Below are 27752 nucleotides of genomic sequence, written 5' to 3'. Positions count from 1 at the left end.
TTGGCTGAGGTAGCATGTCATATCAGCTGGACATTTTTTAAACTTTGGGGACATTTAACATTTCTCAGGGATTTGAAAATAATAAATTTTCATTATTTAAAATGTGACTTTTTTTCTATCCCATTTAGTTTTGTCAGCCCAGTGGGTGGCAGCTGTCCAGAGAGAGGAAGCAGCCAACGTTTTTTGTGGTGGTCCTGACAGATATTGACTCAGATCGACATTACTGCTCGTGCCTAACCTTCTATGAGGCAGAGATCAATCTTCAGGTACGACTACTTTTCTAGCCAAAGTATAGTCAAAGGGACTACATTTAGGAATTTGTTTATGCCATATTTGTTTTTGTTAGAACTGCCGGCTTGAGGTCTATGGGTTACTTTAAAAAGAGTGAATTACTATACTGTTGTTGAGAGCAAGAACAACAGTACATCCAAGAATACCTGTCCTCTTTTAAAATTAAAGTCTCAGCTGAATGCTTCTAAGCATATATGTGAATTTATTAAGAAAATTTGTATCCTTTCATGGTGAACCTCTCATTTTCCCTGTCAGTCCTTCTCCTGAGGGAATCTTTCCTAGAACAGAGTATTTAATCAGAATGTTTATAGATCACCTATCACAATTCTTGATATTATTTTTGAAGCACCTAAGTAAATGTTAACTCATTACGATTAGTGGTGGTAGTAGCAAAATGGTGGGACTGAAATTCATAGGCTGCAACTATAGAAATTAAAAACACTAGATTTTTCAGCATTCTAACTGGGGTTCTTAGTTTCAGACACTGCATGTACTTCTTCTGATCTGTGCAAGAAAGGATCTATGACAGTGTGTTGGGCAGTTTATGTAATTTCATGGGTGAAGAGTAAGCAGGAAACTAATTCTGGGCACCAGGAACTGCCTAGCTTGGAGCCCTTGTAGTGGAAACCACACTTTCCCTGCTTTTTACCATTTGGCACATACGATGTTGGGCACTAGACAATATAATCTTCATAAAGCTCAGTCCCCCCTGTGCAGATGCATTCTCAAGTTGCTGACTTCTTTAAGCCTCATACGAGCTGACTCCTTGAGAAAGTCAGATTGCATGCAAATCCCCCTCCCTGTAAGGGAGTCAGGAAAACTGTTTTCTTATTGTTGTTTGTTTGTTTGTTTTTGTTTTGCTTTCAAAGTTCTGTAATACAAAAAAAGAGTTTGTAACTATAAAAGAGTTTGGAGGATGTTGAGAGTCAGTTACATGTGCTGTACTTTCTGCTATATACAGATGAATGAGTGTCACCACCAGGGAAAAGGGTTGGCTTGCTTTCTAAAATGGCCCCGCAAAGGAGCATTTGCTGTTTGAGTTACTTTAATTAAATTCCGAGATAAGAATTTTCTAGATGTAGAAATCTGATTTTCAGTACAAGGGGGATAAAAATCACTTTTTATGATGCAGGCTTACATTATCCAAGTTCATTAGACTGATGTATTAAAACCAGCATGCTAGTTTATTAATTTACAGTGATAAGTTAAAAGGTTAGATAGAACAAAATATGTGTTGTCTGCATTATCAGCACATTCTCTTCTTGTCAGAACTTTGTGGGAAGCTGTGTCAAAATCAGAAGCATTTTGATTGTGGAATCAAACTAAGGAAATTTAATGTCAAATATGTAATACCTGTCAGACTAACATAGTCTGTTGTTCATATTTGAAATTAGGGATTATATTGTCAGTGAGACTAGAAAAATTAGAAGTCTGTGACTGGTCATCTCTGTCCTAGATAGTGTTTGGATGGATGTTATCAACAAATAGCTAATCACATTTCTATTTTGATCAAGTCAGTCTAAATAAGAAAGAGTGTTCTCTAGTCAAGAGTCTCCTTTTCGCCTGGCTGGGTGTGGCTCAGTGGTTGAGCGTCGACCTAGGATCCAGGTGATCAGGCTTCGATTCCTGGTCAGGGCACATGCCCGGGTTGTGGGGTCGATCAATGACTCTCTCATCATTGATGTTTCTATCTCTCTCTCTCCCTCTCCTTTCCTCTCTCTGAAATCAATAAAGATATATTAAAAAAAAAAAAAAAGTCTCCTTTTCTTTTTTAGGCGACTTTTTGTTTTAATCTCTGTTGATCTTTAGATTTTAAATTAGTGCTGAGAATGCAGCATTTTCTTTAATTTTTGTATTCTTGAGGGTATCTCTTCACAGCTTTCTAGAATTGTCTAATTAAATTAACTGTGGTTATTTAGATTCTCCTTCCTCTCTCCTTCACTATCAATCCTTCTCCCTCCAAAAATAAACTGACAGAAAAGTGATACATTAAGACAGTGTAGGGGGTTCCAGTCCAAGATGGCAACATGGGAAGCTCCTGAACTCACTTCCTTCCATGGAAACATTGAGTCTATCGCTAAGAAAAGTTAAAAGGATATTGCAAACATCTATATGTCCTTAACCCATATTCACCTGTTTTTAATACTTTACCCCATTTCTTTTTGATGCTAAATAATATTTTTTATTATTTTTAATAGATCCCTCCCTCCATCCCTCACTTCCTATTTCTCCTTACACACAAACATTTTTATTTCTGAAGCATTTAAGGTACATTTGTGTGCATCATCTCCCTTTGCCCTCAAGTCTTATATTTCATAGGAATAAGTATGATCTCTTACATAAACATAGTATGGTTATCAATTTTAGGAAATTTAACATCAGCATTATACTTTTATCTAAGCCACCATCCATATTTCAGATTTGATCTATGTCCTTTATTGCCCTTTTTTCATTTCCCCCAGTCAGGATGCAGTTTAAAATCATGTATCACATTTAATTCTCTTTTGTCTCTTTTCACCTGGAATAGTTGCATAGCATTTCTTTTTGTGTGACATTGATATTTGCGAGTAATGCAGGTCCCCATGCCCCTTTTTAATAGAATGCTTATTGTGTTTTTCTGATGTCTCTCATCTTTAACCCTTTGTGGTCGTTTGTCTACTCTCATCCACGAAAGCTTTTTTACCGTTCCGGTCGTATGTCTGCTCTCAGCCACCACAGCAAGGAACCATACGAATCTTAACTCCATTCATGTATCAGTTCATAATTTCTCTGAAAGCTCTTAAGTGTCTAAGCGACCTTGTCACGAACCAAAACATTGCCCCGACAAATCGGAGATATCGAAACTCAATATAAACAAACGCGGTCGTTCCACACTTGCCATGCAAAACACCGTGGCGAGTCAGTCGCCTTTTGAGAGTGAAGAAATCGACAAGCTTCGGAGATACTTCACAGAATTTCAAACAAAGCTTTACAAATTACGTTTAACTGTAATTAGCCATTCTCGCTTGTTAAGATATTTCAAAATAATACTCCAAAATGGCAAAAAGAAAGTTACCAAAAGAAGTGTACTGCGAATCTGAAAGTAACGATGAAGAGTTTTATTTTGGCACCTTGAATACTGACTCTGACGTAGAAAGTGATAATGTTTGTAGTGATTCTACTAGTAGTGACGTAGTTCCAGTGAAGTGACAACTAAGGCAATTAGTAATATCCAGCGACAGTGAAGCAGAAGAAAATGATAAAAATGAGAACGGTAATATAAACGAATTTACTACTTGGAGAGATGTTACGCACCGAGATCAGCCACAATCAAAAATTCGATCAGGTGATATTTTATTATTAGCGTGGAAAGATAAGAGAATAGTCACCGTACTAAGCAGTTACGATACCTCAGGCACGACAACTATAGAAAGAAGGGTGAAACAAGGTGGCACCATCAACATTAGCAAACTGAATGTTATTATAAATTACAATATGAATATGGGAGGCGTCGACAAAGCTGACCAATTAGCAAGTTCGTACTGTTTTATGAGAAAATCTTGCAAGTGGTGGAGAAAGATTTTTTTCTGGGGATTAGAGATCTGTGCAATAAATAGCTACATCTTATATAAGATGTCAGCTAGAAAAGAAAACAGGACGCCTATGTCACATTTTATGTTTGTTTGAAAATTGGTCGAACAACTTGTCGGTGATTTTCGTGAAGGAGCGTCTTCAAAACCAGGAAGACCATCGGCCTCAGATAAAGATGAAAGGCTTAATGGGAAACTGCATATATTGCGGCACTGTGAAGGTGTGAAAAGTAAAGATTGCTCTATATGTTCGAACAGAAAGATTAGGGGCGGAAGACTCCAAACTAATTATTTTGTGATACGTGTAGTCGAAAACCAGGACTGCATATTGGAGACTGCTTTCAAAGATACCACACAATGGATAATATAAAATATAATTTTTACATAAAAACATGTTATTGAAACGCATTATTGTCTAAACATACATCTAATGTTCAAAAAAGAATTAATAAATCTTGTTTATCCTTCATAATCTTGCATGTTATATATCACTGCTCTTTCAATGGAAATTAATTCCGACCAGTACCACACCCATGTCCAAATTTAATACGACCGCAAAGGGTTAAATTCAGGTTATACATCAATAGCTGGAATACCACCAACATTTGGGATACTAAGTGTGTTCCTTATAGGGGTTTCTTTTTAAGGGAACACATCTGAAAGTACACAATATCTGCCTCCTGTTGATGATGTTAATTTTGGGTACCTGGTCAAGTGATTGTCAGATATCTCCATTGTATAGTAGCTATTTTTTTTTATTGCAACTAATAAGCAAGACACTTTAAGAAGACTCTGTAAGACTGTGCAAATATTCTGTTACTCATTTATCATGCCCCCTAGGTTTAACATTTAGTTATGATGCTTGCCTGTGTCAATTTGTATTATGACGGTTGCAAAATAATGATTTTCCAGCTCTATACACCCTCTACCTTTATCCAGTCAATAGTTGACATTTTATAATAAGCAGAGAGCATCCCCACCTTGTCTATTTGAGATAAACTCATGTGTTCCAGTTTCTTTTTTCTTCCATAGTATGTAATTAATAGTTTTACTTGTGTTAATGCACAAATTATCCTGGATTTGACCAACAGGTACTCCTTCAGATTTGTTCCTATATTCTTTTAACAAGACTCCATCTTTTTTTTTTAATGTCTTTATTGATTTCAGAAAGAGGAAGGGAGAGGGAGAGAGAGACAGAAAATCATCACTGATAGAATCATTGATCGGCTGCCTCCTGCATGCCCCCGACTGGGGATCGAGCCCGCAACCCAGGCATGCACTCTGACCAGGAATCGAACCATGATCTCCTGAATCCTAGGTCAATGCTCAACCGCTGAGCCATGCCAGTTGGGCCCATCATTTTTTAAAAAAGCTTTTTTTACTTTCTGTTATGACAAGCTGATCCAGGCTCTTCTTACTCCTTTCCTTCTTCAGCTTTGAAATCAGCCGTTTCTCCAAGGAGCCTTGGCACATTTGAATACTGAATATTAAGAAACTAAGATCTGGGCTCTTGTATATTTGAAATCAGTGTTTAAAAAGTTACTGTTTTTGGCTCAGATATTTTCCCATTTACCATTTTAAGTTGACCAAAAAAAATAATTTATTTCATTTTTATAGTCAGTAGAAGGTTAGAATCTGCTTCTTGTGAGTTTTCCCAAGATTCTGAAAATATAAAGTTACAAAAATTCTGGCTCCTGCATAATTGTGCTTAGGTAGTAGATACTAACTGGAATAGTATGACAGCTTTTCTGTGCTCAGAATAGAAAGTTACTGAATTTTGGAATTGGTCCAAAAAATGGTACAAACAAGGAGGTAGAATTAGAAAAAAAAAAATTAAAGCCCAAATGATGTTCCTTTATAGGTCATCAGTAATGTTCCCATTTTTAGCGTGAACGTTCAACTATGTTGTTTGTTTAAAAATTTGTTTTTCTTTTATTTTTGGATCATATCATCAGTTCAAAAATAGATCTTTTAATTCTCTTGGTGTGAATTACTTCATACCAAATATACTATGACACATTATTTGGAAGCCTAAATAGAGGAGGAACTTAGGGACACACACCATCCAAAGTATAATTGTGCAACTTGAAAAATGTTGACTTTTTATCTCTCCATAATACCGTACACTGTCAAAAATCACAAGGAAATCTTTGGTATAAAACTTTTGATAATATGTTTCCAAAATTATTCAAGTAGGCAATGTGATTGTAAATTTTTTAAAAGAATTAGTAAATTACGATAGAGGCGAGATTGCTTTTTATTGCCATATTTTAAAAATTGATAGACCTGTCAAAATTTTTTATTTAGTTGTATCACTTTAAAGTTTTTAAATGAGTTTTTAAAGTTCTTATGAACCAATAATAATGATGAAATTTCCAGTAAAGACATTTGGTATGTTAGGAAACAAAATATCATCAAAGAAAGGGGAGAATGAATGAGGATACTTTGGGGAAGTAAATAAGTAATAAAGAGGGACATACATAGCAGGCATAAGATATGTTTCTTCATCTCAGTTCTCTTAAAATCTAGCTTGGGAGGGAAAGCCAAAACTTAAGTATAAAGATATTGCAAAGTACCACATGCTAGAACCAGTTCAATGAAAGAGTTAATAATTGAAGACTGGGTAGCTAGAATAAGTCTTACAACATTTAAAAGAGTTAGCGGATATTTAAAACACAAGAGCTAAGACTTAAACTAAGGGAAAGAAAAATGGGCAATCCAGGCAAAAAGTTTATGGATAGGAAAAAAGATTTTAGTGCTTGTAATACATGGAAGGGTTATCATGTTCCAGGCACTATGCTCAGAGTGTTACAATACTTAATTTTATTGTTTTGTTTTATTCACATGTAGTTTATTTGATTTTCTTCTCACAAGAACACCACTTGGTACTTTTTAACATTCTCATTTTATTATTATTTTTATTTATTTTATTGTAATACAGGTTTTAAAAATTAATAGGGTGACATTGGTCAATAATATTATATAAATTTCAAGTATACAGTTCTATAACACATCATCTGTACTTTGCATGTGTGCTCACCCCCCATAGTCTAGTCTCCTTCTGTTACCATATATTTGACCCCTAACCTTCATAGTGTTGTTTCTGTCTGTGAGTTAGTCTTGTTTGTTCATTTGTTTCTTTCTGTTTTATATCTCACATATGAATAAAATCATATGGTTCTAATCTTTTTCCATCTGATTTATTTAACTTAGCATGATACTCTCAAGATCCATCTATGTTGTTGCAAATGGCAGTATTTCATTCTTTCTTATGGCTGAATAGTATTCTGTTGTGTGTGTGTGTGTGTGTGTGTGTGTGTGTACACCCCAATCTTCTTTATCCAGTCATTGGTTGGACACTTAGGTTGTTTCCATGTCTTGGCTACCATGAATAATGCTTCAGTGAACATGGGGGTATATGTGTCTTTACAAATAAGTGTTTTCAGATTTTGGGGATAGATACCCAGAAGAGGGATTGCTAGGTTATAATGGTAGTTCTACTAACATTCCCATTTTATAGATGAGGCTAAAGGACTTACCCAGGGACATTTAGGCACTAAGTCAATTTGAATCTATCTGTCTTCAAAGACCAAATACTAAAAGGAGGGTCCAAAAATTATATCAGTGTGTTATTGGTTGAAGAGTATGTGAAGAGTAAGACCACAATTGGTCTTATTTATTATTTATTATCAGTATCTAACAATGAAAACATTACACCCCGGGGGGACCTGTACATTTTAATAAATCTAAAGTTGACATTGTGAGAAAAAATAAATTTAAGTGCTAATAATGAAATACAATTCCAAATGATTGAGCAATTTGTCTGGAAAAATGAAGTAATAAAAGTAGATTTCTAAACTGATGAGAATACTTGGAACAGTGGCGGAAATCACATACAAAACATCTGATAAATTTTTATGAAGAACAATCCAGTAATTTTTTTCTTTGTTTCTCTTTACTCCCCCACCCCTGCACCCCACTTATCAAACTACACTAGAAAATTTAGACTGTATTGGGAGAAAAGTAAGAGAAGAGAAAAAAAATAGTTTGACCTATTTTCTTTTAATAGGAAAGCTGTTTTTTTTTTAACAAAAACTTTCTGTATATATAATTAATGTCTACGTACTAATTGACCATGTGGATATAATATACTTAATTTCCTAGTGGATATTTATTTCCCTTTTTGTCAGTATTATAAATAACACTGTGGTGAATATCTTTTTGGAAAAATATTGATTCCCTCAAGGAGGGTGTTGTTAATGATAATCTACCTACCTGAATTAAAAATTATGCATAGAGAAGTGTGGAACTGGGCTTGCTTCTAATATAATCAACACTATGCTTGATAGTATTCTAGAGACTAATACTCATTCCTTATTCAACCAAGAGAATCTAGTGAAAACTAGCATAAGTAACATAAGTCATGCAGAGGTCAAAAAATTGAGGGATTTATATATTCTGAGTTTATTCTGTAGTGTGATAATTTGCAACATATGCAAATATCCACATGGAATTCTTCTTATAATATGAATGGTGATTATGCTTTTTTTTTTTTTAAATTTATTATTGTTTAAAATATTACAGATGTCCCTTTTTCTCCCCAATGACCCGTTCCCCCCCGTTCCTTCCCTCTCCCCACCACTGTCCATGTCCTTGGGTTGTGCATATATGCACGTAAATTCTTTGGTTACTCTCTCCCCCTCCACCCACCCGCCCTCCTCCATCCCTCTGACATTCATCAATCTCATCTATGCTTCCATGTCATTGAGTCTATTCTGTTCATCAGTTTATTAAGTTCTTTAGATTCCATGTATAAGCGAGATCATGTGATATTTGTCTTTCGCTGCCTGGCTTATTTCACTCAGCATAATATTCTTCAGGTCCATCCATACTGTCCCAAAGGGTACGAGATCCTTCTTCTTTACAGCTGCGTAGTATTCCATGGTGTAAATGTCCCACAGCTTCTTTATCTACTCAGCTACTGATGGGCACTTGGGCTGTTTCCAGATCTTAGCTATTGTAAACTGTGCTGCTATGAACATCGGGGTACATATATCCTTTCTGATGAATGTTTCAGGATTCTTAGGATACATTCCTAGGAGTGGAATCACTGGGTCAAACGGCAGCTCCATTTTTAATTTTTTGAGGAACCTCCATACTGTTTTCCATAGTGGTTGCACCAGTCTGCATTCCCACCAGCAGTGTACTAGGGTTCCCCTTTCTCCACACCCTCGCCAGCACGTTTGTTGATTTTTTGATGGCAGCCATTCTCACGGTGTGAAGTGATACCTCATTGTGGTTTTAATTTGCATCTCTCTGATGATTATGCTTTTTATAAAAGGGTTCTATATATGTCTCCTCCCTTTTCAAATGAGAATTGGCTAATGGAGAGAATGCTGAGTTCTTAACCCCGTTGACATCCTCACACAATGCATTTTGTAGGGAAAATCTTTCACGGACTTAGTTATGATTAGTTAATATTATATGCTTAAAATTATATGTGGCATTAAAACAACACAGAAAAAGTTTTGAGAAAAATTTCCCAAAGTCCTTCAATGTTAAATGCCTTTTTTAAAACTTTGACAACAATTTTATACCAGGAAAGGCTGCAGTAAGAACTATGTAACTGTTATTACTATTTCATTTAAACACAAGAAAGATTATTACATCTAAATATAATTAAAGGAAAAAAAGCCTGAACATCTTTCCATATTTACTATTTGACTTCTCATATGTAATCTCTTCTAAACTGTTTCTTTGAACCATTACCTGTTTCTTGTAAAGGTTATATTTAAGAATACAAGAGAGTGGGAAGAGAACTAGCCCGAGTTAGAGGATTTGTTAATCCCCATTGTACCTTTAATGAGCTGTATGACGTTGGCAGGTCATTTCATTCTTCTGGCCTAAGATTGCTAGTTTGTAAAATCAAGTAGATACTTCTAGTGCTATATTATTTTTATTATTCTCTCATGTTAACTGTAACTAATTTTGAAGATATATTTTAATTTTGTTCACTTTAGATATACTTTAAAATTTCCACCCAAATTATGATCCACAGAATAGTATTCCTGGTCATCTGATTAAGTCATATTTTTTAGATGAATGTACATTGCTAGAACTTATTGTTTGTTAGTTGTTTATAACCAAATGTTTTATTTTTTTATGGAATGTTTCAGTATGCCATGTTACCTGATCATTAAACAAGATTTAGATCTGTATTCTTTAAGAAACAACAACACTGAGATCTTGATCCTTGTGCCTAGCATAAAACTTTTCCGTCAGGGATTCCAGGAAAGGATATTTATTTAAGCTGTGAATTGGTAAACTTAAGTGTTTTTTTATCTTATAGCTCACCAAATAACAATGATATAATTGTCTAGTCTAAGAAAATGATTTAGTGTTTTATTATTTCTAATTTTTTTTACCTGTTTTAACAAAAACTGGTATTTTATGCATAGAGAAGTGTGGAACTGGGCTTTCTTCTAGTATAATCAGCATTATACTTGATAGTGTTCTGGAGACTAAAAACTAGAAAAGCACTTTCAAAAGAGTTCATTGGTTATGGTGGTTCACAAAATAATGTTCTTGAATTTATGAGAACCTAATTTTGAGATGGTTAACCTTGTTAGAAAACAAACATGAAGTCTGTCTGCTGTTTCTTCACCTTGCATGAAAGTTTCACTCATTATCTCTCTCTTCAGAGAGAAGGATCAGCTTAATAGCATTTCTCTTAATTTTGACACTTTAAGTCAGTCCTTGATGTTCTTAATAATTTTATAAGATACACCAAAGATTCTCGAGTACTTTCTGACAACTGAAACGTGAATCAGTTATGTCTTGAGGATAAACGATGAGCAGAACATATCTTAGTGCCAGTGACCATATTCCTCAGTTTATGATGATTAATTCATTAATTCTGATTCATTCACTTGATATTAATTAGGGGTAAAAGATGTTTTAAAGAAGATATGCATTAAGAATTATTGAAATAAAATTTGTCAAAAATTAAAACCTTCAACAAATTGCCATTATCATGTTTTTTATTTTATAAAGTGCATTGCAAATTAATCCATTTTATCAGCTAATAATGTCAACATAGGCAAGGAATTTTAGTTAAATATGCCTAGCATAAAATTTTAGTGTTTAGTTTATTATATTTTTAAAAGGTACATAAGGACTAAAATTAGGAAAATGAAGGCCAGGATACATATATATTACAATTTAAGCTTACTTCTGTGGGTGTTTGGACTTGCCTCACTGTTGGATTTCTCCCTTTCCCTTTCCCTCCGACTGTTCTGCTTTATTTTAAGCCCTAGCTCATTGCTGTAGGCCTCATCCCTTGTCAGAGTTTCGCGAGCACTTTAAGTGTGAATTTCCTAAATGTTACAGTATTGTTTTGTACTGGTTAATGTTATTTCACCTGTGTTGGTTTTAGCACTTAAGCTAGATTATAAATTTCCTGACATAAGGGACTGTACCTGTCCTTCTGTGATACCCACTATGTGGCCAACTATGTAGTCAGTGTTAAATAAATAAATACATACTGATACATTTCTGTTTATTTTTTATAACTTTAAACTTTTTGTTCTAAAGATAATACATATGTAAACATTTTAGAAAATTATTTTTCTCTGGATATGTGTATAGTATTTTTATGTGGCATATATCAACTGTAATCCCATGACCCCAAAACAACTAATTTTTTTTTAATTGACCTCAGAGAGAGAGGAAGGGAGAGAGAAAGAGACAGGGAAACATTGATGTGAAAGAGAAAAAGTGATCAGTTGCCTCCCTCACGTGCCCCAACTGGGGATCGAACTGCAACCTGGGCATGTGCACTGACTGATAATCGAACCCACCATCTTTTTGCGTATGGGATGATGCTCCAACCAACTGAGCCGCACCAGCCAAGGTTGAATATTTTTTTATGGCACCTGTGTAGCACCCTACCTCCCAAGCAGTCTTATCCATTTTCTAATCTTTTCAAGTCTTACATTATTTTATGAAGTATGAGAATGAATGAAACCAGTATCAGCTAGAATTATCTATTTATGAAATAAGCATTGTACTTAGTCTTCTAAGGATATAGAACATATGAGACTATATACATACTTCAGTTTTACACATTTTGTATCATAAAATAGCTTATGACAGCATTTCCAACATGTATTCCACAGGGCACTGGGTCCCCTCGATGTTCTGGAGTAAAGACAGTTCATCTTTTTGAAATAAAAAAAATTTTTTCATTACAGTTTGCATTCAACACTTTTTTTGTATTAGTTTCAGGTGTACAGCACAGCAGATAGGCATTTATATACTTTACAAAGTGTTCCCTCCGATAATTCAAGTACCCACCTGGCACTATAGGTAGTTATTACAGTATTGTTTACTATATTCCCCATGCTTTACCTTACATACCTGTGCCTATTTTGTAACTACCAATTTGTACTTATTAACCCCCTCACCTTTTAAAAAAAATAAGTTTGAGAAATACTTTATATTTTATCTCCTGTGCTTGGCATTCCTACAAACAAAATTTGCATATCAAAGTCTGAGAAATTCTGCAGTAAAGAAATCTGTTTAACTTGGCTTTAATTTATTGTTTCCAGAATTCTTTGATTAGTAAACCATTTCCTAAGTAATATCTATTTATTTCCAATAAAAGACACTTTGGAAAATGGTGCCTTATGAGTATATTTTTAAAAAAACAACTTATGGACTTTGTGCCACTTAAAAATAGGAAGCTTTCTAGGTGAATATATAGTAGCTCCACAGTGAATTTGTCCTATCTTCAAAATACTGTAGAGCCCAGGAGCTATTAGAAGGGAAAACATTAGGGTTTTTTGTTTTTGGTTTTTGCTAAAGGTAAACTAGATTCTGAATTGAAGACTAGTGGTCTAAGTTGTATAAAGCTTTGCTATCCTGAAATGTGTATTTCTCGTGTAGTCATTATTTTCCAGACCAATGCAGGATAAACAAGGTTTTATTATATGGACATATAACAGATTAACAGATTATTGGCAAGAAATAAAGATGCTTTTCAGAGGGAACTTACAGAATTTTGCAACTACTTAGACTCCTCTATTTTCTTTCTTTTCTTCTTTTTTTTACTTCTCACCCGAGGATTTTTTTCCATTGCTTTTCAAAAAGAGTGGAAGGGAGAGAGAGAGAAACATTGATGTAAGAGAGGCACATTGATTGGTTGCCTCCTGCACATGTCCTGATTGGGGCCGGGGAGCGAGCCTGCAACCGAACAAAGTATGTGCCCTTGACCGAAATCGAATCCAGAACCCTCCAGTCTATGGGCCAATGCTCTAACCACTGAGCAACACTGTCTAGATTCCTTTATTTTCAATTTTGAAAAATTTTTAAGTCCTCAAGTTGCTTTACTGGGGCAACTCTATGTAATGGGACGCTGTAACAGATTATTTACATCTCAGAAAGGAAATGTCGAACTGAAAGTTTGTTGTTTGCATACTTCCTTTTACCCTCCTTTTTAAACTAAGTGTTTATGAAACTTTGTAGGAAAGCTTTAGTGTGAAATGGTATTGTTGAAAATGAACTTAGCACAGAGACGATACTGAATGCAGCAAGTCTTTTCCAGGTAGAAGGGACAGGAATCAAGTATTAGGAGTGCAGCTAAGATGACATTGAAGTGCTTGGCCTGAGCGATAGGGTAAACTTCCTAAAGATTGTGCCTATCTACTGTTGGAGACATCTCATAAAATCAGTAATCTAGTAATTATTAGCATTTTTGTCTCAGGATATGCTTGAAGGGCAGTAGCACTTTGGGGGCAAATTGATATGGTTGGTACTAATTTATTATCCCATGTTATTGAAGCAGAGAGACTATGAACTATAAGAATGTCAACTACATAGAAGTTGGGAATCCCACTGGCAGATGAAGTCCATAGTAATAATAGGTAGAAAAAACCTATAAATGGGCAAGTTGTGGCGTGTGCTTATGATATGTATAAGAGGTAAGGTGATCTTGCAGTCACTGTGAGACAATTCAGAAAACAGTGTTTATTGTAAATTTGCATCTGTAGGAGAACCTATTTAAACCAAGGAATAATCTCAGAAGAACACTTACAAATATTGTTCATTGAAATAAAATATGTGAAAATGTTTTATACAATAAAATATTAAATCACGGGGCATTATTATAACATCTATTACATCCATAGCCTATTTTTAATTTCCTGCTTATTAAGTTTTCAGATATTTTTAATATGTGAAAAATCTCTCATTGTAAAACACAAACCAAATAAAGCCAGTATAATTACATAATTATTTCACATAGAGAAGAGACAATATTCTCTTACATGATAAATAAATAGAAAAATCTGATCAAAAACACCATGTTACCATCTCCTAGAACAAAACTTATTTTAACCAACAGTTTTGGGGTTAACTTAAGACGTATTCTTTAGGATAGCTATTGGAATTTAGAATAACATCTCATGATTTATAGCACAATTACAAAGTAGAAGCTAAACATCTGAAATAAAAAGTGATGTAAATACTGATTTAAATTATATTGGACCTTTTTTCTTTCTTGTTAATAACTATTCTATTTAAAGAACTAAATTAAGTGTTAAAAAATAACCAATGCATTCTATTTTGTGTTTTGGTTAAAGTAGGTTACTGGTCATTTATTTGAAATGGTTTTCTATTTACTCAAGCTGACTTCTAATGATACTCTAGGGCATTTATCACAATCTCATAAAAATGTGGATAGCTTTATCTCTTTCAGGAATTTCAGTCATTCTTTTGTTATTTCAAATTTATTAGTAATCCATGAAGAACATGATTCATTAGGTGTGGAAATCTTAGGTAAATTTATATTCATCACATTTTTATTATTTCTAAGGATTCCAGAAACCAAGCAGCCTAATATTAGCTTTTGCTTTGTAACAAATGAAAACCTTTCAAGAGCACATGGACCATAACACACATATAAAAAGTAAATGGATAGCTCCCTTTGGATATATGCATTTCATAGACATCTAATAACATGGTTATCTTTCACTGTACAAAAACTTTACGGGCCCCAAAGGAAAGAGAAAATACAATTCTTGCCTCCATGAGTAGGGGAAAGAGATTTCCTTTGGTAAAATATCCAGAAAGTTATTCAGAGAAAAGTGATTCCTGCATGTATGCAGTGAGTAAAGTAAGTATCAGCCATATGCTCAGCTCTTGTTTTAGGAAGTGGGAAACAACCACGGAAGAAACCAGACGGAAATCCTGGTCTTCCTGGAACAAAACACAAGATAAAGGAAATGGATATGTTGGGTGATAACAGTGCCATGGAGAAAAATAAAGCAAGGAAAGGGGATAGGGAGTGTTAGGGCCTTGCAGTTTCTAGTAGGGTGCCAGCCAAGGCTTAACAGAGCAGAAGTCCCTTGAACGAAGACCTATGGAGGTGACGGAATTAGTCATTAGGATATCCGTGGAAAGAGTATTCCAGGCAAAGGAACGACAAACAAATGCTTAAGAATCGTAGCTGGGAGGATGCCCAGCATGCTTAAGGAGCAGCAAGGAAGCAAAGCGGAGCTGAAGAGGAATACAACAGACTGAGAGACTGAGGGAGGCTGTTAGAGTAATCCAGACAAGCAGTGATGGAGGGAGCAGTGGGGGAGGGTAAGAAATCAGGATTTGTGCATGGTTTGGATATGGGATATGAAAGGGGGGGGGGGGATCAGGGTTTTTGATTTGCTTAATGGAAGAATAGGATTTCCATTAACTGAGATAGAAAATACTGCAGGAGGAGTGGAATTTGGGGAGAAAGACCGGAGCTCTGTTTGGGACAAGTTTGAGATCCCCGTTAGTCATTTGCGTGGAGATGTCCAGTTGGATGTGGCGTTTTGAGGCATTCTGGGGAGAGGTTTGGCAGGAGGAGTAAGGATGAGCAAGCGTGATGTTTGGTGAACTGTAGTAGGAGTTGAGAGTAAGAGGGAAAGCAGTATAGCGAAGGGCTCAGGAAGGAAGATAAATTTTAAGCTGATCTTTGGTTATTGAAAAGGAAAGGAACGAGGATTCTAGTTAGGGAAAATGTCCTAGCATCTTGCAGTGCCATCTAGAAATAAATCTGAATGCTTTACTACCTTGTCTCATTTTTTACTTAAAACTTTTATAGTGCCTCATATAGTATTATGGAACAGTAGGTGCACAGGAAATGTTTGTTAACTAATAATAATGTTTTTTAAAGTTTATTCCATTAACTGGTATTTAGTAATTGAAATTTAGGTGTGTGTTTTTATTCTAGATGTTTTTATTGTGCTAAAATATATATGATAAGAGGTTTGCCATTTTAACCATTTTTAAGTGTGCATTCAGTGGCATGAAGCACATTCTGAAACTTAGTTTTGTGTATAAAAATATCCTTTTTAAAAAAATCAACATAGTTGCTTAGAGGCAAAAGGAATGTAAAGCTGATTGGGCTTTACTTCTCAGAGCATCAAGTACTCTGTAAGCCTGAGAATTCTAAGTGAATATCACTTTTGTTTGAAAGATTTGGACAAGCAGAAAAACAAAAGTGAAAACTAGTGCCTGACTCTAAAATAGATTTTCTTTTTCTTGAAAACTGACTTTACATTTAAATGAATGTCATTTTTAGTTTTGGGGTTGCTATTTAAAATAACTTGAATGTGTCTAATTTACCTTTGATTACTGGTACCTCACACAGAAACCAATTCTCATATAAAGTTGTATATATCTGGAGCTTAAGGAACTTTTAAAAAATGAAGTAAATATGCCCTGCTTTACTATTTAGATGCCTTTCAAAGTATGCTTTTTATTTTTTATTTGAGTTTTGTAAATTATACTATAAATTGTTTTGCAATTAATTTTGATTTTGTAAATTATATGAAAGTGTGATATGCCTATCTTTTGTGAGTTATAAACCTAGGAAATTCTGTTTGTGTTGATTACAGTGCTTCTTTTTCTAGGGAACAAAGAAGGACGAGATTGAAGGTGAAGTGGAAGTGACTGGTTTGATTCAGCCTGCAGAAGTGTTTGCTCCCAAAAGCCTGGTGCTGGTATCCAGATTAGATTACCCAGAAATCTTTAGGGTAAAGAACTCTTAGTTGTCATTATTGATATATATTATTGTGTAAATCTGTTTTGAGTGAGCCATGGTAACAAGTTCTTTGTGTTTAAAATATCTTTATATTTAAAATAAATTTATTTAGGAATTCATCAGTAAAATTAGTGGTAACAGCAGAAATGTTTTCATACTGGATGAAATAAATACCTGAGTAAGTTAATATGACTATTTAAATTTTAAGAATGTAGTGTTTTTTTAAAAGGTCGCATATTTACTAACTCCAAAATTTATGTATCTTAAAGAAATCATTTTATTATCTGTAGCATATTTGAAATACATTAATAATATAACTACTTTGTGTATTTTTACTCACCTTTTGTTGATCCAGGTTGAAGTAAAGAGGATGGATATTTGTGTTTTCAAATAGTTCTGATCCCATCACTGCCTTTAAATTGTTTACTTTAAATTGTTTTAAAGTAAATAGCTTTAAATTGTTTTACTTTCAGATATTTTGTTTTTTAGACACTCAGAATTTTCAAATGTAAGAAAAAAAATTAATTTAGCTATAAATATATTTTGGCTTTGAAAGAAGAGGGCTTATTTTTTTCTTATCTCAGTTTCTACCTTTAGTAATAGTAATGTTGACCATGATCCAAAATCACATCTTCTTTGGAAAGTATAAACTATACCTAAAAATTTCACAAGGATTTGGGAAATTAATACATAATTTCTGGCACACTTTCCCATGTTGTTGAGATTATATGTACTTTAGAAAAATTAACTTGATGTCAATATTTCAAAGGAAATGAAGTGATTCCTAACAAATAATAATTTTTCAGAATTACCAAATTTAATAAACTGAAAGATTATAACGATTGCATTTTGTCTTCCTTTTTACCACCTACTTTCTTCTGAGTTTAAAGTGTTAATCCCTGAGTTTAAAGTGTTGTCCCTGTTTTGCCATCTTTGTAATAATTCACATAAGTTAAATATTTATGTAGAATAAATGTTCTGAATTTATAAGAGTCGCAAAACAAGATAAAATGTCTAGATGTTTATCATGAAATTTAGCATCTTGCAAAGTAAGGTGAGACAACAAAAAAACCTCACAAAACAACAGTTTTAAGCCCTACAAATCTGCTAGAATAGTTATCTCAGCACAAACACCTGTTTTACAAATTATGGATTTCTGCTTTTTATAAACTCATCTCAAAAGCTCATTTAGAGCTTCTGGTTCTGGAGAAAAATTTAATAAACTTAATAACATTTGCTGCTTAAAATTTTATTCCATGGTCGCTGTACAGTGTACTCTACTAGGTTCAAAGAGAAATTTTCCTAGGGGCAGATGTCACATCAATTTATTTTTAGTGCCTACCTTTTCCATGAAATAAGGACATGCATCTTCCCTTTGCAGGCTTGCCTGGGTTTGATCTACACTGTGTATGTGGACAGCCTGAATGTCTCCTTGGAAAGTCTCATTGCAAACCTGTGTGCGTGCCTTGTCCCAGCGGCTGGAGGGTCTCAGGTAAATTGAACAGAAGGGCAATGAAGAAGGCCTGTTCCCCTTATCCTCTCTTCCAGTTAATTTAATTTGTAAAGAAAAGGGGAAAAAAAAAAGAATTCTTTTAATATTTTTGTTTTAAAGAGAATCTTAGTTTAGTTAAGCATTGTCCCTATGGTCTGCCTTCTAGAGACCCAAGATTCCATTCTTTTCTTAGGTCATGAGGTTAATTTTAACACAGGGTTCACCTTTCACATAGCATAATTAGAAGTTATATTTTCTGTAACTTGAACTCCAGTTTACATTTTCTTGAAAATACCCTTTTTAAAGCTGAACTTTTAAAATGTGTTCTTTGTACCCCTCTTACTCCTCTATATAGTTATGCCTCATTTACTTAGCTTAAATCAGAAATTTTTTTAGGTGAGAAAAAATAGGCGATAACATTAAGAAAATTCGCAAAACAGTGTTTGGTAATCTTGTAACTTTCTGAATAGATTTATTAATTTATTTATTTCCCTGGATAACAGTGATTATATGTGGTTCTAAAACTATTTTGTGTATTGTGTGTAATCTTTAATAGAATAGCTTACATTTAAAATTTGAAAGAAGAGGGTTTATTTTTCTTATTTCAGTTTGCTACCTTTAATAATAATACTATTGACCATGGTCCAAATTCACAGATCTTTGGAAAGTAAAATACATACCTGAAAATTTCCCCAGGATTTTACCATAGATTGAGCCTCAAGTGAGGAACTTATGCTCTTTTACTAAAATAAAACTTTCTCAGAGTTGTCATGTTTCTCATCTTCTGTATGTCTTGAGATTTTCATATTTGTATTTGAAGTAGAAAAATAAGAACCTCAGCTCTATGACTTAATGTTTCTAAGGCACCATCCTTAAAAAAAGACTCTTTAAGCCCTTTAATTCATTAGTTGATCACTTATTTTGCGTATTCTTCTTAATATTGGGGAATAGAATAATCCTCTAAAGATTACATGGTTTAACCTTAGTCTGGCAGAGATTATTTACAAAGAAATTGCCATCCTTTTTCATTTCCCTTTGCCTTTTAACTATATTCTGTTTATCCCAGTGTCTTTTGTTGTTTTAAGTTTTTATCCCCCATTTTGCCTCCTGAGCACTCCTCCCTCTGCTCCAAGGGCAGAATTTGAAATGTGAGTTTGGTCACAGTTGGACCTAAGCTTTAAAGCAGTGGAATTGTTTTATGGACCTTTATTTTAATGGGATTTTGTTTATTTTATTTTAATCTTTTAATTTTAAAAAACTTTTTATTGCAGCTACTAGAAAGTTTAAAATTACGTATGTATTTCTCCCCCCCCCCCAGTTTTTATTGAGATATAGTTGGCATATAAATGTTAACTTGAATGCTTTATTATTTTTCAATTAAGTATGACTATCGGTGATTTTGCATGTCATTGTTACTAAATTTTCAGCTTTCAACAACTGACTTTTCTTGTACCATACTCATTTGGGCAGAAAGAAACCTGAATGATTTGGGTCACGTTATGGCCCTTTGCATCTGCTAATTGGGTCTTAATATGGTCAACATCTGCTCAAATCTGAACATCAAAGGGATTTTTTTTGGTTTTTTTATCTTAAGAAAATGTCTGAAAAGAAATCATTTATGAGTTTGTGTGTATGTGTTTCCCCCATTCTACAGAAGCTGTTTTCCTTGGGTGCAGGAGACAGGCAGCTGATCCAGACTCCTCTGCACGATAGTCTTCCTGTCACAGGCACTAGTGTGGCTCTTCTGTTCCAGCAGTTGGGTATGTCTTTTCTCCGATTTTTGATGTCTCTTGTGGAAGCCTGTAAAGAAAACATTTCTTTTAAGCTCATTTCACCTGACATGAATCAAGAAAATAGAAAGCAAACCATTAAATGCCTGATATATAAAATATATAATTACATGGGTAGTATTCTTTAAAAAAGAACAACATACTTTAACCCTGGCCCCTTTTGCTCTGGAGTCAATTAGACTTTTCAAAAGTAGACATATTTTCTTTATGCTTTAAGAGATGACTAGATAGTGTATTTTGCTTTTCCTTAGCTGAATTACTTTTGCAGAAACTTTGTCAGAGGGACTGAAAACCTTGCCGTCCGTATCCCATCAAGGGCAGGGTGAAGACTTGCAGGGAGAACACGAGAAAGCGCTCTGCATTGGGCAGCTTGTATTTAATAAGGAGCGAGAGAACTGAACAGTAAGGGTGTCAGAGGTTCCCTTTGCTTTAACTCTTGTCCTTCAGATATGCCTGCGTGTGAGTGTCCCACTCTCGTCGTTCAGCCTTTGTCATTATCCTCCGTCTATGTTTGTCTTTTTCTAGTTATACTGAAACCTTTTCTCCCCTGGGGCTCATACTCTGCTTCTCCATAGAATTCTTAGTTCCTTGCACACATTTTGCTCCTTGCCCACTTTGTAACATCACTTTTTTTTCATTAGTGGCTTCACACTTATTCTTCTGCTGCTATTTCAGTCAAATTTAGAAAGCCTTAGAAGAGATTAAATATTAGCACAGTTTTCTAGTATCCCAAAGCAGGGGTTCGGGACTTCCCCATTACATCTGCCTCCCCTCAATAGTTCAAGCTCTAAACTCTTCCTCTCTTCCCCCTGAAAGTTTCTACTCAGTGAGGCACCTCAGCTAAGTCCTAATTTAATTAAAGCTATTTTCTTTAATGTGTGAAATAGGTTATATATGGTGGCACTTATCCCTCTATAGCATACCTTGCTGATCAAATCCTCCCTCTACTCACTTTTGAAAATAATTTTAGGGGTTCATGGACTACCTACAGCCTGTCCATGGTCCCCACAAACCATTGACTTAATTGATTTTAGCCAAGCACTATTCACTTGCCTTTTTTACTTTTAGAAGAGGCTATCTTCCTCTAAGGGGTCAATCAAATCAAAAATCTCCCCTGAAGAAGAATAGAAAGATATGACACAATAAAATAATGCACATTTTCAAATGCTACCATTTATATTATACTTAATGAGTGTCTTATAAACTCTCATGCTTTAAGTTTTACAGTGATTTAGGGGGAGGAGAGGGATTTTTACTGGCATTTAGTGCTCAGGACCAGGGATACTAAACATTTTTCATTCATGACATACATGCACTAGAAGAATCTTTGCCTCAAATACTGGTAGTCCTCTCACTGAGAATAATTGCTATACATAAAATGTAAATTTCTAAAACCCGGACCTCTCTTCCAGTAATGGTAGCTTATGTAATTCACACTAACCCTCTTAACACTGACTACTAGAAAAGCTGTACAAATATGAACAACATCTCATCTAAAGGCATTGGAGGAAGTTAAAGAATTACCAAACCATGGTCTAAGAGAAGCATAAAACCTAGAGAAGTGAGCCAGACATTTGGGACCAATTTTTCCCAGAGCGCCGGTTGATTTTGGGAGAAGTAACTGAAGAGCTGGTCAGCACTATTGATATCCCATGGGGAAGGGAAAGTTTGAGTTCCATTTTACCAACGGAGATTCTTTTGTAAAGCTCTCATGCTTTGAGTTGGGACCATAAAGGACCAAACCTAGCAGGAGTTGGTAAGTCGCAAGTCCACAAGCTCCCTGAAGACCTGACATATAGCTGGAAATCACTTCAGTTCCTTGAAATGCACTAAGTGATTCTGGATGCTGTTGTCTCTAGCCATACAGAAGAAGTAAAAGTAAATTTTCTCTGGAACAAGATAGCTGCATTCTAGGCCTTCAGTATGCCTATAAATTTATATATACTTCTACATACATATGTAGTATATATGCCTAGCACTCAGCCCAAAGCAACCAGAAACAGGAGGACTAAACCTATGTGAATGAGATACAGGAGAACCGTAGACAATACAAAACACTCACACTAACCAGAAAGTAGTTACCACATTCAGATAATAAAATAGCTATGCTTAAAATAGTGAAGGTGATAAACAGTCAGGAATAAGAATTTGGGGAGTAACATTAGCAAGATTGCAGAATAGGAAGTCCCAGTCCTTGCTCTCCCACAGAAACATTGATTAACAATGATAGACCAAAATACCTTTATGAGAATTCCAGAAGCCAGTTTTAAGAAGTTGTAGTAGCCCAGATAATCACAAAGCTGGGATCAGCCACATTGAAACGGGTGAGAAGACCAATTTCACTTTAGCAGGTCAACCTCTCCCCCAAGCCAGCACAGGTCAGTGCTGAGAGAGCGCCCCAGCTTGCAGCTTCTCTTTGGGGGAGGAAAGGAGAAGAGAGGTGTGTGTGTCTAGTGTTGTGGGTTATGGAGGGCCACCCTGCCAAAGGGACTGGTTTCTGTCCTGCCTCATGTGGAGTACTGACAGAGTCAGCATAGTTTGGATACCTGAGGGCCACTAGGAACAAAGAGGATTGAGGGGGGTGGCTTGCTGCAACCATTACCACTTGGAATAATTGGGAGCAGGTGCATGACATGAGGCTTATCCCTCAAGGAGGAAGAGGAGCTTTAGCCTTCCAGCCTTTCAGAGGGCTGTCTGAGTACTGCAGAGCTGTGGAGGAGCTGGAACCTTCAGTCACTGCTAATGGAACGGGAATGGGACAGCTACCTTGGAACACAGTTTGACTTTAAGAAGTTAAACCAAGTAATCCAGCCATCCCAGGAGCCTCTAGATTAAAAGAGATTTAAAACATCTCATTTTTAACGAGTGAGATCGAACTACAGTGTCCAGGGATGCTCATTTGGGTGATAAAAAATCAGGAAAATGGTTAATAGAAAAAGGTCAAGATAATGGTCACTATGGCAGTAAAGAGGTGGTCATGATTGGTGCACATGGAAGGGGCTTCTGGAGTTGCTGGCAAAATTATTCTTGATCTAGATAGTGTTTATAACATAGCCACTAAGTCGTGCATTTGATTTGTATGGTTTTCTATATTTGTGTTTTGTCTTGCAATAAAAATATTTTTTCAAACTTGTAAAACCATGTAACTCTTTATATATATAACTTATTTTTTAAAGGAAGTGCTAGAACAAATTAGATTTTATTCTTTTCAAATAACAAGAGATGTAGAGGTAGGCAGTACAAGGCTGATATATTGATTCCCAAGTATCTGCAGGGATGGTATGGAAATTCTGCTCTGTTTCCCCCTATTTATTAATATGGAGTTTCCCCTTACTAGACTATGAGCTTCAAGCTTTTATGATAAGAGAATAGTAAAAATAATTAGAACTAATTCTCAGTGTCCTGTATGTCTGGCACAGTGCCTTGAGCACAGAGGCATCAGTGTTTGTTGAATAAGCAAATGAACATGCTAGCTGTGAAGAGAGTGGCCGTTTCATTTCATTAGGAGATACTCTGTGAATGGGTGAAGTGTGCCAAAACACATGCGGATTCGTCACTGAAGATCAAATTTCATTATCTTACTCTCAGATACTTTGTGCTTAATGATCTTTTGCTTACATACTCAAAAGTTACTTCTTCAGGGAAAGAATAAGGAAAAGATAAGATGAGAAGGGAGAAAGCGAGCTGCCTGGGAAACCGCTGCGTGCGGAGTTTCGTTTGCAGAGCATGCGGTGCTGATAACTGTCTGAAGCTGCCCTTATCAGCAGCCGCCCAGTTGCACTGTCATTGAAAGCCAGTGTTAGACCGTTACCAGAGTTCACTACCTGGGTTGGGGGGGGGGGGGGGGGTGCATTCTACAAGCACAGCAGGAAGCAGATGAGACCGTGAGATTCTTTTGTAGCCTTGACTAGTTTTCCTGTGAAAGGTTTACATGTAATGATAACATTTTCTTGGTTCTTTTCTCCAAGGATTGTTATGATAATAAATTTGTTTTCTACATTTTGAGAGTTCTGTGTTTGCCTGAAATTATTATGTGAACTCCCGCCATCACCCACCTCATTCCCCATAACTTCCTGTTAATTAATTTCTTACTTGCCATCTTTTTTGTTTGTTTGTTTCTTGTTGCAGCTTGTGTGAACTATTTTTGTTTACCTGAAGATTTGTGCTGTAAGTGTGGAAAACTAGTGTTTTTATGTTAATAAGATTGTATTCACAGGAGCTGGTTTCTATAGCCCTTCTGATTTTTTAAAATTTTTATTTTTGTTTAAAATATTACAGACATCCCCTTTTTCTCCCCAATGACCCATTCCACCCCGTCCCCTCCCCCTCCCCAGTCCCTCTCCCCACCATTGTCCGTGTCCTTGGGTTGTGCATATATGCATATAAATTCTTTGGTTACTCTCTCCCCCTCCACCCACCCGCCCTCCTCCATCCCTCTGACATTCATCAGTCTCATCTATGCTTCCATGTCATTGAGTCTATTCTGTTCATCAGTTTATTAAGTTCTTTAGATTCCACGTATAAGCGAGATCATGTGATGTTTGTCTTTCTCTACCTGCTTATTTCACTTAGCATAATTTTCTCCAGGTCCATCCATACTGTCCCAAAGGGTACGAGATTCTTCTTCTTTACAGCTGCGTAGTATTCCATGGTGTAAATGTCCCACAGCTTCTTTATCCGCTCAGCTACTGATGGGCACTTGGGCTGTTTCCCAATCTTAGCTATTGTACCCTCTGATTTTTTTAATTGAATCCATAGCTAAACGTTTAACTCAGGTGTCTCTCCTTGACCCAAATAATTTTGTGAAATTCTCATAACATCTTTTGTCATACCTATTCATAAAATTTGGATTTTAACTACAAACACACTAGTTTTAAAATACTTAATCCCAGTTTTTACAGTATATTATTAGACTTTTCGAAAGTCACAGACTAGAATGATCTTGAGCCTTCAAGGATCGTCACTCTGTTTTCATAGTTAAACAACATTAGTACTGTATCATCTGTGTTTATACTTTTTTTCAGCTTTATTGATGAGATATTATTGACATATAACACATAAGTTTAAGGTTTACAGTGTGATGACTTGATGCATGTCTATATTATGAAATGATTACCACAGTGAGGTTAGTTAAACCTCCATACCCTCACGTAATTATCATTTGTGTATATGTGTGCGCACTAACCACATTTAAGACCTACTCTTTTAACAACTTTCAAGTATATAGTGCAGTTAATTATAGTCACCATGCTATTCATTAGATCCCCAAAATTTATTCATTATATACCTGGAGTGTGTACCAACATTTTCCCATTTCTTCTAACCTTTAATATCTGGCAACAACCATTTAACTCTCTTATTTCTATGAGTTTACCTCTTTTAGATTCCACATGTAAGTGAGAACATAAAATATTTGTTTTAGTCTGTCTGACTTGTTTCACTTAGTGTAATAATTTCAGATTTTCTCCATGTTGACACAAAAGGCAGGATTTCTTTTTTATGGCTGAATAATAATTCCATTGTATTATGTATGCTACATTTTCTTTATACATTCATTCACTGAATGACACTTAGGTTGTTTCTGTGTCTTAACTGTTGATACCTCTTTGAGACAGTGATTTCATTTCCTTTAGATATATGCCCAGATGTGAAATAGCTGAATCATATAGTGGTTCTATTTGTAAATTTTTGAGGAAACTCCATACTGTTTTCCATAATGGCTATACAGATTTACATCCCCTCCAACTGTGAACAACAGTTCTCTTTTCTCCACGGCCTTGCCAACACTTAACTCTTTTCTTTTTGATGATAATCATTGTAACCAGGTGTAAGATGATATCTCATTGTGGTTTTGATTTACACTTCCTTGATGACTGTGATGTTGAGTATCTTTCCATGTACCTGTTGGCATTTGTATGTCTTCTTTAGAAAAATGTCTATTCAAGGCCTTTACCCATTTTTTAATCAGATTGTTGTTGGTTTTTTGCTGTGAGTTGTATGAGTTTCTCACATATTTTGGATATTCATTCTTACCAGATAGATGGTTTACATATATTTTTTTCCTACTCTGTAGGTTGCTTTTTTATTGTACTGATTGTTTCTTTTGCTGTACAGAAACTTTTTAGTTTGATGTAGTGCCATCTGTTTATTTTTAGTTTTGTTGCTTGCACTTTTGGTGTCACATCCAAAACCTCATTGCCAAGAACAATGCCAAAGAGTTTTCCCCCGTTTTTTCTAGTAGCTTTATAGTTCAGTTTCATTTTCACTCAGCTTTCCCAGCTTTATATAACATTATTACTTGTTTTAGTGCTATTCTCAATTATAATGGGAAATGTGGAGTAGGCATTTTCTATTCATTATATGGAGTAAAAAATAATAGTTGGAGAAACTGAGCACACATAGTTTTTAGACCATTACTATGAAAGGCATAATCTCTAGGTGAAAAGGAGTGGCGTTTTGCAATATCTTAGGTCCATCATTTTTTGACTAACTGAGCATCAGCTATTTTCCTTCGTGATTTGAAACAAATGAAATCTTCTCACAAACCTATTCTGGAGCACTCTTTTGAAGAAGTGGCTTACAATGTGTACTCCAGAGGCCTAATGATCTCTAGGGAGGATTGTTCTGATTTCATTTGTTGTAATAAATGTCACAAAAAATAAAGTTCCTGTAATGCTCACCTGCAGGCATGTATGTTTTTTCCTGAAATGTTTATAAAGCCATTACCATGTGCCAGGTCCTGTGCTAATAGTAGTAGGGATATAAAGAGAAAAAAATCATAGCCCTTATCCCAGATACACTTTTAGCCTAGTGGAGCAACAGATATGTTTAAAAATTGTAGAACAGTATAATAAGTGCAATAATACAGATATCAAGAGCTAACTTTTAACTAGCTAGAAATGGAGGGCGGGGAGTGGGGGAAAGGAAGATGCAAGCTATGTGTACAACCATGAAAGGCCTTCATAACATAGTTGTTTGATGTTTGATGATGTTGGAGTTTAGGGTTGTAGGAAGTCGTCAGAATGTTATCAGGAAGTTAATCGCTTTTCTTTTCAAAATTAAAGATTAATATTTATGCTAGTTTTATAAAGGAAACTACTTTAAAATACCAAAGGGGGACAGCCATTGACCAATTGAGCACTTGTTGACGAGTGTGCTACTATTGTTAGAATTACACATAAATTAAGTATGTGGTTGCTGCATTCTATAATTTGAGGACAGTTCCAAAGAATCCTGGTTCAAAACTCTCTTCTTCATTTACCTTTTATGGTGCTTAAATGCTGCTATTCAGTAGCTATCTCTGTCTTTGTATTGAATTATCCTTTCATAAATGTAAAGGCTCTTAGGCAGGATAGCCATCAAGGATTATCCTTCGTTGTCACAAAGTTCTCTAGTCTAAAATTATATTTTGCTTTTTCAGCACTTTGAGATTCTTCTTCTTAGAAAATATGGCTACTCCAACATTTAAGAATATGCAATTTACAAATTATGGCAGGATAAGTTGTCCTCTTTTCAGTGCTCTGTGGCAC

General features: G+C 35.2%; 1 protein-coding gene across 2 annotated transcripts in view; it reads left to right on the top strand.

The window, feature by feature from the left end:
• The window catches only part of SBF2 (SET binding factor 2), a 313031-nt gene that overhangs the window by 131606 nt on the left and 153673 nt on the right, over positions 1–27752 (top strand). For both annotated transcript variants that reach the window (XM_087821725.1, XM_087821727.1), the window contains exons 3-6: positions 129–266; positions 16811–16933; positions 18323–18433; positions 20088–20193. In XM_087821725.1, coding sequence (XP_087677851.1) covers positions 129–266; positions 16811–16933; positions 18323–18433; positions 20088–20193 — 478 coding nt within the window. The remainder of the gene's footprint in view (positions 1–128; positions 267–16810; positions 16934–18322; positions 18434–20087; positions 20194–27752) is intronic.

The sequence above is a fragment of the Miniopterus natalensis genome, chromosome 11, assembly GCF_054644295.1.
Source record: "Miniopterus natalensis isolate mMinNat1 chromosome 11, mMinNat1.hap1, whole genome shotgun sequence".
Lineage (NCBI taxonomy): Eukaryota > Metazoa > Chordata > Mammalia > Chiroptera > Miniopteridae > Miniopterus > Miniopterus natalensis.
Note: the sequence above shows the minus strand (reverse complement) of the source record. Positions and strands in the feature narration are given on the sequence as shown.